The 19,893-nt window shown below is 40.2% G+C and overlaps 1 protein-coding gene across 3 annotated transcripts in view; it reads right to left on the bottom strand.

Annotated features, from left to right (window-relative positions):
- The window catches only part of LOC140455514 (WD repeat-containing protein 26), a 97,292-nt gene that overhangs the window by 26,425 nt on the left and 50,974 nt on the right, over window positions 1-19,893 (bottom strand). For all 3 annotated transcript variants that reach the window (XR_011952910.1, XM_072550459.1, XM_072550467.1), the window contains exons 7-11: window positions 18,364-18,502; window positions 12,143-12,283; window positions 11,458-11,577; window positions 5,754-5,899; window positions 2,840-2,918 (exon numbers count right to left, since the gene is read on the bottom strand). Coding sequence is in view for 2 of the 3 variants with exons in the window: in XM_072550459.1 (XP_072406560.1) it covers window positions 2,840-2,918; window positions 5,754-5,899; window positions 11,458-11,577; window positions 12,143-12,283; window positions 18,364-18,502 (625 nt within the window). In the remaining variant the exon portion in view is untranslated. The remainder of the gene's footprint in view (window positions 1-2,839; window positions 2,919-5,753; window positions 5,900-11,457; window positions 11,578-12,142; window positions 12,284-18,363; window positions 18,503-19,893) is intronic.

The following is a 19,893-nucleotide window of genomic DNA, read 5'->3' as shown; positions in this document are numbered from 1 at the left end:
GGAGAGATCAATGTAGATGGAGCAGAGTCAGCATACACATGGTAACTCATGAATTTTCACATTTGTGGAGGACACCTTGCAGGTGGCAAACAGGAACAGGGTCAATGACAGATTCTTTGGGAGAGGAGGAAGAAAAAAGACAAATGGTATGGAACCAGGAATAAAATTAATTACAGGGAAATCTGTGGCTGATTTTGGACCATTAACTGTGTCAAAACCTGTTGCCAGGTCAAAGAGAACTAGGAGTGATAGTTTACCTCTGCCACAGTCAGAGGATGCTATTCAAGAATCTGGTTGAGAAAATCGTTATCATGGCAGAAGCAGAGAGCTAATTGGTGGGATTAAAATGTGATGTGTTGAGAAATAGAAAGGGACAGATTTGGGAGGCTTCAAACTTTCAAGAGAAGGCAGAGAGATAGAGATAGGGATAGACAATTTTTTGAAAGGATTAATGACAGCAGATTTGAAAGAGGAACATACGAGTTAGACATTATTCAATTTAAAAATAATTTGTATGTCATTATGCCACTTTAAGCATTCATATTAATTGAATTCCACTCCAGTATAATGATATTCATTAGGCAAATACAGCAGCTATGTTGCATAAAGATCAAGGACACAGTAAGGACAATTATCCTACTTCAGCTACTGCTTGTTAGCAATATATATTGACCAGCATACAGAAAAAACTATTAAAATAATGTGGTAGACCTCTAGTTTAACTTTGAAATGTCCATCTTAACTGGCTACTGACACAGGCAGCCAAAGCCTCTGGTGACGCTTCAACCAAAATGGGGCACATCTGACAATGTAGGGCTTCCAAGTATTGAACTGATTAGATCTGGCCTGAAATTTTTATCTGGACTAAAATTCCCTAGAGACATGCATGAATCTCGGCAATCTCAAAAGGGACTACAAAGTACAATGAATTGGAGGGAAGTGTTAAGAACTAAAACAAGTAGCTACTTTGGCAGCAAAAGAAAATAGTTTCACAATGACACTAAAAATCATGTTACTTCCAAAATGAATACCTGAAAGACAAATTACAGAAGAGTATATCTTGCCCCCTTGAACAAGCCACAACATTGTTTAAAAAACAATTAAAAGGCAGAACGTTGCCAAGACATCCTTGACAATTTCTCCATGTGCCATAAATCTAGTAAGAGGAAATAAACTATGGTAAATTCAACTCTAAACATTACTTTGAACACATTTCAATTTCAATGTCAACAGCAAACATGAAGTGATGTTAATTCACACTTCATGAAATATACTTTTATAAATTTATCCTCAATGGCTGTATGAATTTAGAACCTAGAAATTTCATTACAATTTCAAGATTCTTTCAGCAAAGGATATTGATCAAAGGTAGGGCAATTAGATCAAGCTGCTTCAAGGAAAAATTAATGAATTTAACAAAGCCCCTCTGTTTATCACACATTTTTACTTTACTTTCCACACTGACATTCAGATTAATAATTTTTAAAAAAAATCAAAGCTAGTCAAAACAGATTTCAAGACAACCTTTGAAGATGGGGAGTGGTGCAGCAAGGTAGAATGATTTAAAAAGCAATAAGGTCCCAATTCAAGGGATGGACAGCTGCAGCTGGATTAGGATTGAAGAAACTTAAAGGTAAATTTAGATGCAGACGTGGAGGGACTTTGAACTGAGGATAATAGTTTGGGGTTAAATGTGCTGGGAAAAATAGGGTACCGATAACGGTCACGAAAGACCGACCTGCATTTATATAACGCTTTTCACAACTGCTGGACACTTCCAAACTGCCTTGTAACCAATGAAATATTATGGAATGTTGCCAATGTTCTAGATAAAGCAGTTAAAGAATACACATTAAGGTAACCCAGCAATAAAACAACGGTTACATAATCAGTTCTTATGATATTGATTGAGGGATTAGCCAGGACCAGACAGTGCAACACTCTCTCAGGTTGCACTGGAGCGTCAGCTGTGACTATTTGGTTCAAATCCTGGTAACCTTGTGACTGAGAGGCAATACATCAACTGAACCACAGCTGAAAATAGTTCAGAGGACCTTGGGGCATTATAGGATTTGAACAGTTTTTTCTGGTTGATTTAAAAGCTTGAAAAAGACAATTAGGAAAAGCTGAAAAAGTCAAGCCTTGACATGGAACAGTTTGAAGAAAGTTTTGGTATTAGTGAAGAGAGATACTAGCAGGTAATATTTTAGAGGTGAAGTAAGTCTTAGTGAAAAAGGTGGATCTGAGGTTTGAAATACAACTCAAGTTTAAAGAGAACACTAGGTTTAGTTTGAGATAATTGAGGATGACATCAAAGGTTTTCCAGCTTCTGGCTAGTGTCTTAAAGACATCAAACTGCATAACAATGAAGTTAATATGTTTTGGAGGAGGAAAGGTTTGGTGTCATTAGCATACATGTCGAAAATAGCCTCATACTTATGTCAAAAAGGCAACATGTAAATATGGAATAGAAAGCAGCTAAGGAAGGAACTCAAGAACACTTGCCACCCTTAACAGAAAGGAACAAGTGAGAATCCCCAGCTGACTTTTCTTCCCAACAGTTAAGTGGCCTCTGCACCCAGAAGTAAAGCCAACTACACACAGCTCTTCCAGCGGAGATCAGATTAACAGACTAGGGAGCTTACCAAGTACCAATCTGATGTACCATTTGGTGTATTTATTTACTGAGTTAAAGTGAGCTTTAATGTATTGTCAAATTCTCCAGTTACAGTCCATACTTGAAAACAGAAGCTAAAATTATCCCTTTTGGTCATGGACTCAAAAATGCTGAAGCGAAATTAAAGTCAAAATTAAAACAAGTTGATTGCTGTCTACATACCTGAGTGGCGACATTTAACAAGGCTAACCTCCCATTCTTCGAAACTGTGAAAGACATTATAGGATGATCCTCTTGCACTCTGTAACAGAATCAGAAATGAATCAAATAGAGCAAAAATTACCTCAGTATGAGTTGAAACAACTCTAATAACTAAGCTGGCTTTTCTAATCCCACAAAGTTTTGACAGTAGTGGGCAGGAAGGTCTCAAAACTAAAATCTTCTTTAAAACAACATCAAAAATAGAAGAAATCCAATGGATGCACATTGAAAATATTTTCAAACATTTCTTTCACAACATCAACATTGGAGATAACAGCAATTAAGATGGTTACCTAATTCCATTCCACAATGTAATAGAATCATTACAATGCAGATGAAGGCCATTCCAACATCCAAAGAACATCCCATTCACATACAGCACCCCCACCCTATCCCCATAACCCCACATTTACCATGGCTAATCCATCTACCCTGCACATCCCTGGATGCTAACAGGCAATTTAGCACAGCCAATCCACCTAACCTGCACATCTTTGAACTCTAGGAAGAAACTAGAGCACCTGACAGAAATCCATGCAGACACAGGGAGAATTCGCAAACTCCACACAATCATCCAAGGCTGGAAATGAACCCGGCACTCTGGCGCTGAGGCAGCAGTGCTAGCCACTGGGCCACCCAATTAAACAGTTAATGTTGGAATTTAAAATTGTCAATCTAATTAAGCCCAAGTTTCATGATTGGTTACGTAATACATTTAAGTTGGGAATTTCACTGCACCAGTAAGCACATTCTGCTATGCTTGAACAAAAATTTAAAAATTACCAATACTAAATATTTCATATTTAGAATATTTAATCGGCTTGAAATATAATTAGAACTCAACAATTTCAAACTATAATAACAATGTAATCGGTAACACACAGCTTTCATGTACTTAACTATATTGCTTCCCAAAAATCACTCTCCAAACTCCACTTATCTTAAATTTATGACTCCTCATCAACTTCCACAACCAAAGGAAAGCTTTACCAATCGCTTGTGAAACTTCTTACTTTTCATTACTTTCTTGGTCCTGGTCTATGATAGATGTTTTAATATGCCATCTAGAAAGTTGAACATATTCTAAACACTTTGAATAAATTAAACAGATTTCATTACTCTTGATCTCCTGCCTGGTTCTAGACGAGAGGCATAAATGGGTCTTTTTGATGATGGCAACATGTAACAGATACCAGAGATCATTGCTTGGGACCTCAACTGTTTCCAATTTATATAACAGACTTAGATGAGGGGCAATAAGGTTGAGTGATAGTGTCCCTACCCCTGGACTAAGAGGCCTGGATTTAAGGCTCACTTGCTCCATTGGTGTGTAATAATATTTCTGAACAGGTTGATTAGAAATATAGATGAGGGTAGAGAAGGTAATGTTGCCATTTTGCTGATCATACAAAGATAGAGATGAAAGTAAGCTGTGCAAAGAGTTCAAGAGTTAACAAAAATAAATTTATAAGTTAAGTGAGTAAAGATATGGCAAATGAAGTGCATAATATGGTAAGATGCGAAATTGTTCATTTTAACAGCAAGAATGAAACAGAAGTATATCAAAAAGGTGAGTGTGCGCTGAGCTCTTGAATGCAGAGAGAATTGTGTGTCCCACTGCATGAATTGCAAAAGATTAGTAGAAGGGTACAGCAAGTAATCAGAAAAGTTTACTGATTGCTACCATTAAGACAAGGAGAACTGCAAACCAAGATATTATGATTTAGTTATACAGGGCATTTGGAGTACTGTGTGGAGTAGTGGTCACCTTACGTAAATAAGAAACAGTTCAGAGATTTATAAGATTAATAACTGTATTGGAGAGTAGTGTTATGAGGAAAGATTGGACAATAGGTTTGTAGTTGCTGGAATTTAGAATAAGAGATAACTTGATTAAAATCCTGAAGGGTCGTAGGCAGGTCGACATGGAGAGGACATTTAGCCTTATGGAGAATCTAGAACATGGGCCACTGTTAAAATATCAGGAGTTGCCCATTTAAAACCAAGGTTAGCCGAAACTATTTGCCTCAGAGGGTTGTGCACCTTTCAAACTCATCCTGAAATACAGTGGAAGCAGAATTTTCAAATATTTTATTAGGACTGAAAGGTTACCAGAGTAAACAGAAGTATATGTCTGATTTAACTATTAGATCAGCCAAGATTGCATCGCTTGGCACAGCAGATACAAAGGACTGAACATCCTACTCCTGCCCCTGATTTTTATGTTCATGTTTCTAAATACCCAAAATTTTAATTGATAGCCTTACCAACCCACACACACTCAAAGCTAATTTAAATCTACTCCACTTTAGGTTCCACCATTCAATGAGATCATGGCTTATCTGTGGCCTAACTCCATGCGTCTTTGGCCCATTTCCTTTGATACCTTTGTTTAAAGATTTCTCCGATTTAAAGCCAACAACTGATGCAGCCTTCATTGCTGTTCGTGAAAGATATCCAAACTTCTGCCACCCTGTGCACAGAAGCACTTCCTGTCTTGTCAGCCAATCTTCAAACTTCTAATCATTCTGCTGCATTTCTTATATCAACACTAGAATTGTACATTGTTCCTTACTCATATTTACATTCTTTATTAGATGAAACTTATAAACACTTTAATGGCTTATAGTTCCAGATCAAATAGATTGTACAGCAAGATAAAAGACCTTAAAGGATACATGAAAACAGTCACTGGGCAAGAAAAAAAACAAAAATAGCTCTGTTGGGCAGCAGCAGCTTCACAGTAAATGTCAGTGCAGAATAAGTATCTCCTAGGAATAGTAAAGCACTTTCAGAACTAATTGTGCCTTCTCCCTTAAATCGTCAAAATGAAGTTTTAATCTCAGTATAAACAAATAATTACAACATGGCTTACATATTCCTATCAGTCAGGTCCTCGAAGTTGTACCCTCTTATCCGCTGATGCGTGTCCGAGGCAAGGACTGTTTTCCCATCATTTAGACACCAAAGGCACTGCACTCTCACGCCTTCCCACGAATCCAACAAATTTCCTTCCAAATCCTAGCCCAGACACAAAGAACTGTTACATAAGTGGAACAATAAAATCAGTAAAAAATGCCCGATTTTCCATATACAATTCTCTTTCAGTGCCCCTCACATTTCCCCTTCCTGTTCTGAAGGCTGGATGCTGGATTGCATGTGGAATCAAATCTAGGTTCTATGGTACTGCATCTAATTGAGATGAAGTAAGGAACGTAGAGTACCAGCAGTGTGTTTTATAAATTATAATCAGGATTTTTATCGGCCCAGTATTGTAGAGGGCAAGATAAATGATAGGTTGGGAGAAAGGAGTGTGAATAGTTGTTAGTTAATATTCTCTGTTAGACCTAAAGAATAAAAGTTTAATTTTTTTTTTAGTTTAAGTAGTGACTTCTGGGATAGTTCTTTGCCTCTCTAAATTTTAACAGATTACAGCACAGGCTAAATTTTTTCTGTGTGGCAAGTTTAAATTCACAGGGGGGGGTTTAACCTCATGTCATAACAAATCAGTAGACCTCAGCATATAGTTGTTGGACTTGAACCCAGGCTGCCTGTTTCAGAGGCAAGGGTGCTACCACTGCAACGCAAGGGCCCTAGAGAGGGGACCTATTCACATCACTTTAATATTCAACAGTGGAATCATCCACTACCATCCTCGGATTACCATTAAACATTTCATTGGGTCAGCCACAAAAAAAAAATTAACTCACCTCCTGCCAAAAACTTTCCTTCATCTACAAGTGCGCACCAAAAGTGCAATCACCCCATCTACCTGGATGAATGCAGCTTCAAAAATACAATCCAGATAAAAACATCCAGTTTGAATGGCATCGCCCACAATGCCAGTGCATAGGGGAAAATGTGCACCATCTTTAAGATTTAGTGCTGCAACTTGCTATGGTGCCTATAACTTACCTTCCAAAGCAGAGATCTCTGTCACTTGAAAGAACATGAGCAGATCGAAGTGGTTAGCAAGAACTTTCAAAAGCTGACTGGGGGCAAATGTTTGCAGGTAAAGGGATGGCTGGAAAATGGGAAGCCTTCAGAAATGAGACAAAGAGTCCAGAGGAAATATATTCCTGTCAGGGTGAAAGAAAAGGCTGGTAGGTGTAGAGAATGCTGGATGACTAAAGAAATTGAGGGTTTGGTTAAGAAAAAGGAGGAAGCAGATGTCAGGTACAGACAGGATAGATTGAGTGAATCCTTACGAGAGTATAAAGTCAGGAGGAGTATACTTAAGAGGGAGAACAGGAGAGTAAAAAAGGGGACATGAGATAGCTTTGCAAATAAAGTTAAAGAGAATCCAAATTCATTTAGCACAAAAGGGTAACTTGGGAGAAAATACGGCCCCTCAAAGATCAGCAAGGCGGCCTTTGTGTGGAGTCGCAGAAAATGGCAGACACTAAACGAGTATTTTGCATCAGTATTTACTGTGGAAAAGGGATGGAAGATATAGAATATAGGAAATAGATGGTGACATCTTGAAAAACGTCCATATTACAGGAGGAAGTGCTGGATGTCTTGAAATGCATAAAAGTGGATAAATCACCAAGACCTGATCAGGTGTACCCTAGAATTCTGTGGGAAGCTCAGGAAGTGATTGCTGGGTCTCTTACTGAAATATTTGTATCATCGATAGTCATATGTGAGGTGCCAGAAGACTGGAGATTGGCTAACGTGGTGTCACCATTTAAGAAGGGTGGTAAAGATAAGTCAGGGAACTATAGAGTAGTGAGCCTCATGTCGGTGGAGGACAAGTTGTTGGAGGGAATCCTGAGGGACAGGATGCACATGTATTTGGAAAGGCAAAGACTGATTAGGGATAATCAACATGGCTGTGTGTGTGGGAAATCATGTCTCACAAACTTGACTAAGTGTTTTGAAGAAGTAAAAAAGAGGATTAATGAGGGCAAAGATCACAGAGGTGATCCATGTGGACTTCAGTAAGGCTTTCGACAAGGCTCCCCATGGGAGACTGGTTAGCAAGGCGAGATCTCATGGAATATAGGGAGAACTAGCCATTTGGATACAGATACAGGTAGAAGACAGAGGGTGGTGGAGGAGGGTTGTTTTTCAGACTGGAGGCCTGTGACCAGTGGAGAGCCACAAGGATCAGTGCTGGATCCACTACTTTTCATCATTTATATAAATGATTTGGATGCGAGCATAAGAGGTATAGTTAGTAAGTTTGCAGATGACACCAAAATTGGAGGTGTAGTGGACAATGAAGGACCTTACCTCAGATTACAACAGGATCTTGATCAGATGTGCCAATCTGAGAAGTGGCAGATGGAGTTTATTTTAGATAAATGCGAGGTGCTGCATTTTGGGAAAGCAAATCTTAGCTGGACATATGTACTTAATGGTAAGGTCCTAGAGAATGTTGCTGAACAAAGAGACCTTGGAGTGCAGGTTCATAGCTCCTTGAAAGTGGAGTCACAGGTAGATAGGATAGTGAACGCGGTGTTTGGCACGCTTACAGAGTATTGAGTACAGGAGTTGGGAGGTCATGTTGCGGCTGTACAGGATATTGGTTAGACCACTTTTGGAATATTGCATGCAATTCTGGTCTCCTTCCTATCAGAAAGATGTTGTGAAACTTGAAAGGGTTCAGAAAAGATTTACAAGGATGTTGCCAGGGTTGGAGGATGAGAGCTATAGGGAGATGCTGAACATGCGGGAGCTGTTTTCCCTAGAGTGTCGGAGATTGAGGGGTGACTTTATAGAGGTTTACAAAATCATGAGAGGCATGGATAGGATAAACAGACAACGTCTTTTCCGAGGTCGGGGAATCCAAAACTAGAGGGCATAGGTTTAGGATGAGGGGGGAAAGATATAAAAGAGACCTAAGGGGCAACTTTTTCATGCAGGCATTGGTATGTGTACGGATTGAGCTATTAGCGGAAGTGGAGGAGGCTGGTACAATTGCAACACTTAAAAGGCATTTGGATGAATATATGGGCGGCACGGTGGCACAGTGGTTAGCACTGCTGCCTCACAATGCCAGAGACCCGGGTTCAATTCCCGCCTCAGGCGACTGAGTGTGTGGAGTTTGCACGTTCTCCCCGTGTCTGCGTGGGTTTCCTCCGGGTGCTCCGGTTTACTCCCACAGTCCAAAGATGTGCAGGTCAGGTGGATTGGCCATGCTAAATTGCCCGTAGTGTTAGGTAAGGGGTAGATGTAGGGGTATTTGTGGACTTGTTGGGCCGAAGGGCCTGTTTCCACACTAAGTAATCTAATCTAATCTAATCTAATCTAATGAATAGGAAGGGTTTGGAGGGATATGGGCTGGGTGCTGGCAGGTGGGACTAGATTGGGTTGGGATATCTGGTTGGCATGGACCGGTTGGATCTAAGAGTCTGTTTCTGTGCTGTACATCTCTATGACTCCTTGACTAAGTGAACACAATTACCCTTCAAGTCTCAGTCTCCTAACCTGGAATCATAAAATCCCTACAGTGTGGAAACAGGCCATTTGGCCCAATAAAGTCCACATCGACCGTCCAAAGAGTAACACACCCAAACCCATTCCCCCGACCCTATTATTCTACATTTGCCCTAATGCACCTTATCTACACATCCGTGAACACGATGGGCAATTTAACATGGCCAATTCACCTAACCTGTACATCAACGGATAGTGGGATGAAACTGGGGCACCTGCAGGAAACCCACAGAAGGACGAGGTGAACATGCAAACTCCACCCAATCATCGAAGGCTGGAATCGAACCTGGGTCCCTGGAGTTGAGGCAGCAGAGCTAACCAATGGGCCAATGATATCATTATCCCATGACAGTCACCGGGTCAAAATCCTGGAGTCTTTCCTTAACATTGAACGTGTCAAACCACATACTACACAGTTCAAGGAGGACCCTCTTCTCAAATGCAATTAGAAAATGCAATAAATGATGGCCAATCCAGGCATACTTACATCCCATGTATAAACAATAAAAAGCTGAATTTAAATTTCTGCTCTGGGATACTGATCCTGTACCGTAACTGCACTATTGTTGTGATGTTTTGTTTGCAAAGGTAGCATGAACAAAGGACATGAACAGAAACAGCAGTTTAATTGGGAATGTGGAGTGAAGAACGTTGCAAATAAAACCGACTGCAACAAAACATGCCATACAGTTTGATCCAATTAAGGCCAGTGAATTTTGTAACATTTCATAACTGCAACAATTAAAACATTCGCTATACAAAAGATTCCTGTCATTAGCTAGACATTCATTGTGTTGTCCAAGCTGGTTACAGACAAGCCTTATGGTTAATATTCAGAGCTTTGTAAACATAGGTCAGCATACCCATCCCAGCTAACGGAATACAAAACCATATTTTGATATTTGCTACTGTAGTAACAGTAGACTTCTGCTCAATTGTCTGAAACAAGAGCATGTTGGAGCTAGAAATGTTCAAATAAAGGACATTTCACAGGATCAGCAACCAAAATATATTAAAAAGACTTTCATGAGTGAGCTCCAAATCCACTAATACATTGCAATGCACTTTTTCAAGAAAAGCAGATTCATGCTCAATCATGAGTGCGCATCCAGTGCTCTGCTCTGCTTCTTCTCAACCATGAATGTCTCATGCTATATAAACAGTTGCATGCGCTCCAGTCATTGGGAGACACCCAAAGGATCAGACTCAGTACCATAATGGATAATGAGTCACTCATTATATGGGACGTTTCTAAGAGGGATGAGGATCGTGAGGAAATTGGCATTCAGATAAATTTCCTGATGAAGGGCTTTTGCCCAAAACGTCGATTTCGAAGCTACTTGGATGCTGCCTGAACTGCTGTGCTCTTCCAGCACCACTAATCCAGAATCTGGTTTCCAGCATCTGCAGTCATTGTTTCTACCCCATTCAGATAAATGGTCAGTTATGATCTAGCTGAATGGCAGAACAGGTTTGAAGGGCTAAATGGTCTATTCCTGCTCCTACTTCCAAAGGTGTAGATTGTAGAGAATAAAGCATAACTTTGGAGAATTCTAAAGAAAAAAGGGTGCAAGGATTATAAAATGAGCTGTTGCTGTAATTTTTTTTCCCCATAGTTGGAAGATGGTGTGATCAATTGTGTCAAACGTTAGAGGGTTGAATAGGATACATCCACCATGATTACAGCTTCAAGTTATTTATGACCATAATCAGTGCTAGTTCAGTATTTTAGCAATGGTATGGTTCATGCTTAGTCAAAGGACAGGCTTGACATGGTGAGCAAGGATAAGGAGCAACAGAAACATTTACAAAGACTGAAGTGACCGAAATACATTCTCAAGGTCCTTGAACCAGCAGTAGTAGAAAGAGGTTTAAGCAAAGTTTGTCATGGAGAAAAGAACAGGAATATCATTTCCCTGTAGGAAAATCCTGGAGGAATGCATACAAAGGCAAATTTTACCTAACTCTCCAGAATACGGAGATTGTGCAAATGTTTTAATTGCTAAAATGAACCTGTTTTGTCGATGTATTCGCCAGTTAGTCCAATTAGTCACTTTTAGAAATGCAAATTTTAATAAACATGGAGGTAAAATGTACAAGATTTTAAAAAATCAGAAAGAAACAGAGCAACTTACACACTGATAAAATTGCCCACGCTGTCCACCCGTCACAAAGCGTTTCCCATCTGGGTTCCAAGCCACACTTGTCAGACTGTCCTCATGAGACTGACTCATCTTGGTTCTTAGCTCTCCTGTCTGGAGAGGGGAAAAGTTTAACCCACCGAATGCAATGTATTCTGGCATCAAAAGTAACAATAATGCACAGTCAAGGTTTCTTCAATTTGGATGTCAGCTTTAAGTGTTACAAATTTGCAGGAGCAGACCTATTTTCAGTTAATCAACTGGTCTTGTATTAAGGCTTACTTATTGCAAAAATTATAAAAAGTGTGCAATTTTATGTATAGGACTATCACTTTGACTTTCCCCTCCTACCAGTACAAGTGCTATCCCACGGGTTAACAGATACCATCAGGAACTTGGAACATTTGTGCAAGTCATAAGTAACTTCAGCAATTTTGAACAGCTGAGCCAAAGTAGAGCCATTAAAATACTCCATATAAATGTGAGCTATTAGCAGCACTTTAAATAATGAAGAAAAAAACCTGGAGATTTTGGAGAGTTATTATTGCTTTTGATTTCTACAAAGGATTTATTTGAATAAAGACTGAACTGTGTACCAGTAACTTAAGAATACTACCTATGCTAATAATACTATGCTAATAATATTCACAGATATTGCATTCTCATTCACGTTGTTTACCTGTACATTCCAAAGCCATAATTCAGAGCAGTCATCAGGGCCACAGGCTAGAAGGTAAGTATCATCTGGACTCCAAGCTAAGTATGATACTCCATAAGCATGACCTTCTAACGTTTTAAGCAACCTAAGTTGGTGAGTATCCTAACAGAGGGAAAAACATTCCATTAGTAAACCATTCTACAATGCCACCTTTGGACAATTGGGATTGTGCTACATCACAGGCAGTTGTGGAATTTGGACTATGGTGCTTTGTTTTTTTTAGACTCAACTTCAGTTTCTTCTCCATAAAACAGCCCCATACCCTGCCTCAGTGTAATTTTCACAGCATGTTTCACCAGTAAATTTGCAATGGGTCAGTTGACAGCATGCTTGCCTTAGAGTCAGGAGACTATCCCACTTGAGACTTGAGGACAAAAACATAAGCTCACAGTCCAACAGAATGTTGAATACTCAATGTTGGATGCACCATCTTTCAGATGTGAAGGTAAAAAGATAAGAAAGAAAGAACATAAGATCAACTCAGGCCTGTACCTCTATTCTACAAGATGTGGTTGATCTGCATCGGGACTCAAACACACTTCTGTGCCGGCTCCTCAGACACTCCAAAGGGTCAACATTTCAAAAAAAAATCTACCTCCCTCCTCTTGAAAAACTTCCAGTGATCTGGCTTCCACAACACTGAGGTAGAGAATTCCACACGCTCACCACCCTCAGAAGAAATCCCTTCCACATCTGAATTTTAAATGAGCGCGCCCTTATTCTGTAACTACCTCGTGAGACTCTTTGGACTTGCCTCCAATGCCAGTATACATCCTCTCAAAACTGTGCACTTAACTCCAGGTGCAATTTCACCCGGTTGTAATGTAACTTCCCTATTTTAAAACTTTAACCTCCTAGCAATAAAGGGCAGAATTCTATTTGCTGCCTAATTACTTGTTGCACCTGCATACTAACTTTGTATTTAATGCAAAGAATACTCAGATCACTAAGGTGTGCTTTGTGGAGTGTCTATTAAATAAATAGCTGCTTTTTGACTCTATCAAAGTAAACGATCTCTTACTTTCCCGCATTAAACTCCAGCTGCCAATTGTTTGCCCTTACTCAACCTATATCCCCATGCAAATTTCTTGTGTCCTCATCACAAGCTCTCCAATCTATTTTTGTATCATAAAATTTGAATATATTACTTTCTATCTGAATGCTTTGAAGGTATGGACAGAGTTTAAACAATTGGTGTCCTATAGGACTGACCTTGTGGCACTACACCAATGATGTCTTCCCAATCTGAAAAAGACTTATTAATCTCAACTCTGGCTTCGGTGTCTACCAGTCTTCAAACCATGCTAATACATTGCCTGTAACTCTGAAGTCTTATTTTGTCAATAATCTTCTATTGGTACCTTATAGAATGCCTTCTGGAAATCCAAATACCTGGTGCTAACCCCTTTATCAACTCTGCCTGGTAAACAGAGGTTCTGTCTATACGCAGGTGAACATATAGACCCCATGTTACTGTTCAAAAAGCAGCAGGGAGTTGTGCCCTGTGTTGTAGCCAGTACTCATTCCTCAAGTCAGAGTCACACAGCACAGAAGCAGCCCCTTTGGCCTACAATGTAGACCAAACATTGAACTACACTGAAACGGAGTCATCTATACTCTCAATGTTAGCTTGCTCTCTCTCCAGGATGCTACCTGACCTGCTATGATCTCCAGTATTTGTTTTCACTGAAGTACACTCTTTACCTGCACCTGGTGCATACCCTATACGTGGCATTCTAACTGTTCATCCAAATATTACTTATATGTTGCAACAAAACCTGCTTTCATCACCCTTTCAGACTGTGCATGACATTACTAATGTATGATTGACTTATTGTCTTTCAAACTTGCTATGGGCCATAGTTGGTTAGTTTCTTAGATTAATGTTCCTGCACTATTGTCCTGAGGCCATTTCAACAGAGAAATTAGAGCAAAACGCTGCAGTGAACCCAGTATCTGAATCCTATATTTGAATCCGGCACTAGAGATTCTACGATTAAATCCAATTTTACCGTTACTATTTCTGTAGCATCTCAATGAGGTATATTAACGCTGTGGAACTGAAACACTTTGGAATTTGAGCACCAAGCATTAGCATTGTGCTCTCCAACAACTTTTTGTTTTCTCAAGAATGAAAACACCACCTACATAAAATGAAATCCCATTATTTGGAGTTTATAACTTTGCAAATTTCCTACATCAACCATTGTTTGCCAAGGGGAAAAAAAATTCCTCTGGAAGATATTCAGGAGAGAACAAAATTGACAATAGTCTATGAATGAATGGGTTTCCATTATAAACCACAGGTTCAGGTATAAGTACAGAGTACGCAGATTGGGCAAGGTACTACAATGCTGCCCACATTAATGACAGAAAAATTGAGAAAAAATGTGTAAGGGCTGTACCACAAACAACATTAATGAATGGTCTAATGTAAGGTATGATGGATTTTAAGTACTGTATAGTAAGTCACTGTGTTCCTGAACAGCATGACTAAGTGAAATGACTAAGTGTATCATACCTGCCCATTGTAACTAACATAAAAGTTGTATTTAGGTTCTGTCAGATCTTAGTGATCAGATAAAAATTACCTTAAGTTGAATATTTCATATTGCTAGACTAAATAACTTTAAAATTAAATATATTTAAAACAAAATTTGAAAAATGCAAACTATTTGGATCTTGTAGATCCTCACTATGCCCAATTCCCACCTCGTGGCCTCTTTCAGTGCCTCAGCCTTTTGACAAGCTCACTGCGCCCTGAGTCATTCTCTCACTGCTTCCCTCTCCTGCAATTGCATTCCTGTTTTAAGATCCAGAACCAAACCAAAGGATCAAGTTGTAGAAGTGCAAACTGCAACGATGCAGAAGTACCATGCTGGTATTGTCATGCTTCTGCTTACTTAAAACAAAATTGAAGTTGCTCCTCCTGCCACTTTGACTCATCTCCACAGATCTCATTCAGTGAGAATGCAAGAGAGAAAAACAGCAGTGGCAACATTGGAAAAAATTGCATGGATTATAATAGTCTAGCTTGGTGCTTCTGCACCATTCAAATACAGCTTGCATACAGCAGTTGGGGCATCAAATATATAAGTTGGCAAGTTATGTTACAGCTGTACAAAACTTTAGTTCGACCACATTTGGAATAATGTGTTTAGTTCCGGCCGTGACATTACCAGAAGGACATGGATGCTTCGAAGAGGGTGCAGAGGTTTACCAGGATGTTTCCTCGTCTGGAGGATTTTGCTTATGAGAAAAGATTGAATAAACTCTGATTTTCTTCACTGGAAAGATGGAGGCTGGCGGGTTACCTGATAGAGGTTTACAAAATTGAGAGACAAAAAGAGGATGGATTGTCAAAGTGTCTTGTTGCCAGGGTGGAAAGGTCAACTCCACGAGGGCACAGGTTCAAGGTTCAATGGTCACCTTGTAACCTAGGTGTGACTGCCTTCCTGTAACTTCTCTCTATAAACCCCTCAGCCTCCTGAATGATCTGGATCGATTCTACAGTATTCTTAAAGGGGAGGGTGAGCAGCCCAAAATTGTGGTACACGTTGGTACCAATGACATAGCTAGGAAAAGGGACAAGGTCATGAAAAATGAATTTAGGGGGTTACAAAGGAAGCTAAAAAGAAGGACCTCATGGGTAGTAATCTTTAGGTTGCTGCCTGTGCTACATGCTAATGAGGACAAGAATAGGAAGAAATGGCAAACAAATGAGTGGCTGAAGAGTTGATGCAGGAGGCAGGGTTTCAGGTTTGTGTATCATTAGGTTTCTCTTCTGGAGAAAGGATGAGTTATACCTGAACTCAAGGGGGACCAATATCCTTGCAGACAGGTTTGCTACAGCTGTTGAGGAATAGGTCAGCCATGGGCGTTTGGGTGGGGGGGGGGGGGGGGGGGTTGAGGGGAGGAGAAACCTGAACATCAGGTCAGAAGATACAGCAGTTGATGTAAAGCTAGATGCAACGAGCAGAGAGTCTATCACGAAAGGTAGATTAAAATGATAAGGAGGATGGGAGTCCAGGCAGAAAGAAACAGAGACCAGAGCAAAAATCATTAAAAGAAAAAAAACTGGGTGACAGAATCACATGCAAAAGACAGGGAGATTGCTAGATTCTAGAGGTACAATGAGTATAAAGGCATTTTATCTAAATGCCCATAGTATTCAAAACAAAGTCGATGAACTTGTTATGCATATCAGATCAAAGGCGTATGATTTAGCTCGCAGTTCAGAAACATGTTTGCAGGTTGATGATGACTGGAAATTAAATTTCCAAGGGTATCAGATAATTAGGAAGGATAGGCAGGAAGGTAAGGGAGGTGGGGTCATGCTTTTAATTAAGGATGAGATTAGGCAATAGGTAGAGGCGATACAAGACCCAAGGAGCAAAATATTGAATCAATTTGGGTGGAGATCAGGAATAGCAAGGGGAAGAAGTCACTGGTGGGAGTAGTCTGTAAGCCACACAATAATGCTGCTACAGTGGAACTGGCGATCAATCAAGAAATATCCGACACATCTAAGAATGGAACAGCAGAAGTCATGGCGACTTTAATGTGCACATTGGCCGAATCAAGTCAGAAGAGTGTGTCTTGAAGAGGAACACTTTCTTGTTACCAAACCTGCAAGGGAGCATGCAATCTTAGATGTGGTCTTAAAACACTTGCCTCATGAATCAGCAACCTCAGTTTTCGCAGTGAGTCAAGACTGCGCAAACCAGGAAGATAAGTTTGAACATAAAATACTTACCTCGTGAATCAATGGAGTGGAGGCTGAACAGAGCAGAAGCGGACAAGGGGACTGGTGGTTAAGTGTGCTAATCTATTCAGGCAGAGGCTAAACCAGAATCACTGAACGTGTAGTGTCTCTCACCCATCGTCCTCCTCTAACCAAAAAACAAAGACTGAGAGGAGGGTTGGTGAGATTTAAATATAAACCTTTTGGCAATTTAAAGCAGACGGAATGGAAGCTAGAACAGGTGCATGCACTTCCTGCAGGATGTAGGAGGTAAAGGTCATCACAACTGTCTCTGCTGATTTCACCTGTAGAGGTGCACCCAACTCCAGCTCCTCACAGATCACATTAAGAAACTGGAGCTGGAAGAACTTCTGATCATTCGAGTTGAGGGGGTGATAAACAGGGAGGAAATCATATCCAAGGTAGAGAATACAGGTGGCTGGGTGACCACCAGGAGAGGGAAAGGGAATAGGCAATCAGTGCAGGGTCCCCTGTTGCTGTATCCCTTAATAGGTACACTCTATTGGATACTTGTCGGTGAGAGCGAGAGCGAGGCGGGAAAGAGAGAGGGGGGGACGGGAGAGGGAGGGAGGGAGGAGAGAAAGAGAGAGAGAAAGAGAGAGAGCGGGGGCGGGGTGGGAGAGGGAGAGAGAGAGAGAGCAGGGGCGGGGCGGGAGAGGAGAGCAGGGGCACGGGGCAGGAGAGCGCGTGGAGGGAGGGAGAGAGAGAGAGAGAGATAGATAGATGGGGGCGATCACACACATACCAGTCTATGTGGTGAATTTGCAGAAGCATTCTATGTTGCTCAAAAAAAGCTCACAATCTACAGGAAGTCAATACATATAACATTTTATGAATTTCTATGTTGAAAATAGAGCAAGTCTGACAAGATTTGGATACACAGACTCTAACCTCATACCTTTAATACATTGACTGAGCTGAGATGTCACTTTTTGCTAATATAAAACATTAAGTGATCTAGAGAATGTGACTTAAAAGTAGTTCTGGGATTTACAGACTAATGAATTGAAACCTGCACCCCATTCAAAAGATGAAGGACTTAACAGCAATCTAGGTTTGTTCAATACATCATTTCAGTTACATGACACCTTTTGCTATAAATTTTCTTATGGTCCTGCTCCACAGCTACCTGATGAAGCAGCAGCACTCCGAAAGCTAGTGCTTCTAGATAAACCCATAGGACTATAACCTGGTTCTGAGAGATTTTTAACTTTGTTTTGTTTAACATTGTTGTGGAGGAGCCTTGTTGGATTGAGGTGGGCAATGTTAAATGGGGATTTGCAGTTTTGTGGTTGAGACAATGCAATTCCTTGGAAACATAAGACACATGTTGAGTTAAAGTAAATGATTCACCACAAATTGAAAATGCAGTTGTAAATAAAGGTAAAAAAAAACCAAGGTTTCCCATAGTACTTACTAAATCAACCTGCCAAATAATAACCGTGGTGTCCTTGGATCCTGTTGCTAATTTAGTGCCATCGTTAGCGAACTTGCAGAACCACACCTCATTGCAATGTTCTGTGAGAATCTGCTGTGTATAGCAAGGGAACTGTTTCCTTAAAAAAAATTTTAAAAATTAAAATTAAAATATTTGCCTTTTTGTGTATTAAACACTATTCAGTGTATCTTTTAACTGTGACATTGAAATATCCAGTACCACAACGAAAAGGAAATTCTGGAAATACTCAGCTGATCAACATTCTAACAAAATAGCCAGAAATATTAACTCTCGTTTCTGGCCTGATGAGTATTTCCTGCATTTTAAATTTTTATTTCAGATTTGCAGCATCTGTAGTATTTTGCTTTTGTTCAGAAACATCTATATTACGATCAACATTCCCTCTAAACCATGTGCCTGCGTATATTCCAATGTCAGCATGCTGATCAAGGCACTGACCTTTGTTTCTGTAAGTCACTGCCGCACCCAAGCCTCAGAGGCCTGTACAACTGGTGTGAAAATTAGAGGGAATGCCTATTACGATTCCAGTTGATATTCTGAATGAGTCAGATCCCAGAAACAAATCTGGACAACGTAGGCTCTCTCATATGTTGAGGGCAAGGATGCCCTGAAGCAAGGTACATTGGCGAGACCAAGCAGAGGTTACAGCAGCAGATGAACGGACACCACACAACAATCACTAGCCAGACATGTTCCCTCCCAGTCAGGGGACACTTCAGTAGTCCATTCAACCTTGGACCTTCAGGTGACCATCCTCCAAGGTGGACTTTGAGACAGGCAACAATGCAAAGTAGCCAAGCAGAGACTGATAGCCAAGTCCAGTACCCATGAGCATGGCCTCAACCTGGACCTTGGGTTCATGTCACACTACAAGTGACCCCACTGCACTACACACACTCCTACAGACCTATACACTGATGCAGACCCCCTCATACACAAGGTGTCTTTTATACACACACACACATACCCTCCACACACACTCCCTCTCAGATTTATACCCCTTTACACACCCCCACACGCATGCGCACACGCGCGTCCCCACACACAAGTTCATGGGGTGAATTTGTACTTGCAGAATTACATTTTATTTTACTCAAAAATTGCATAAATCCATGTAAGGTTCTGCAAATTCTTTTAAAATTAGAATCAGTCTGAACACTGGGACACAGACAGACTTTAACCTGACATGACACCTATTATTAAAGTTCACTTGAGAATGTAACTTTAAAATAAGGTGTTCTGGGATTTACATAAGAATGAACTGAAAAAACATGGTCAATCTAAAAGATGAGACACTTAAACAATCCAGGTCTTTTTCAATATATCATTCCAGTTGCATCATGCTGTAAAAGTTTGCTATAAATTCGGTGTCTTACAATGTTATACTCCACAACTACCCGATGAAGGTGCAGTGCCCCGAAAGCTAGTGCTTCCAAATAAACCTGATGGACTATAACCTGGTATTGTGTGATTTTTCATAGCATGTTG

This window comes from Chiloscyllium punctatum, chromosome 3, assembly GCF_047496795.1.
Source record: "Chiloscyllium punctatum isolate Juve2018m chromosome 3, sChiPun1.3, whole genome shotgun sequence".
In the NCBI taxonomy this organism is placed as follows: Eukaryota; Metazoa; Chordata; class Chondrichthyes; order Orectolobiformes; family Hemiscylliidae; genus Chiloscyllium; species Chiloscyllium punctatum.
Note: the sequence above shows the minus strand (reverse complement) of the source record. Positions and strands in the feature narration are given on the sequence as shown.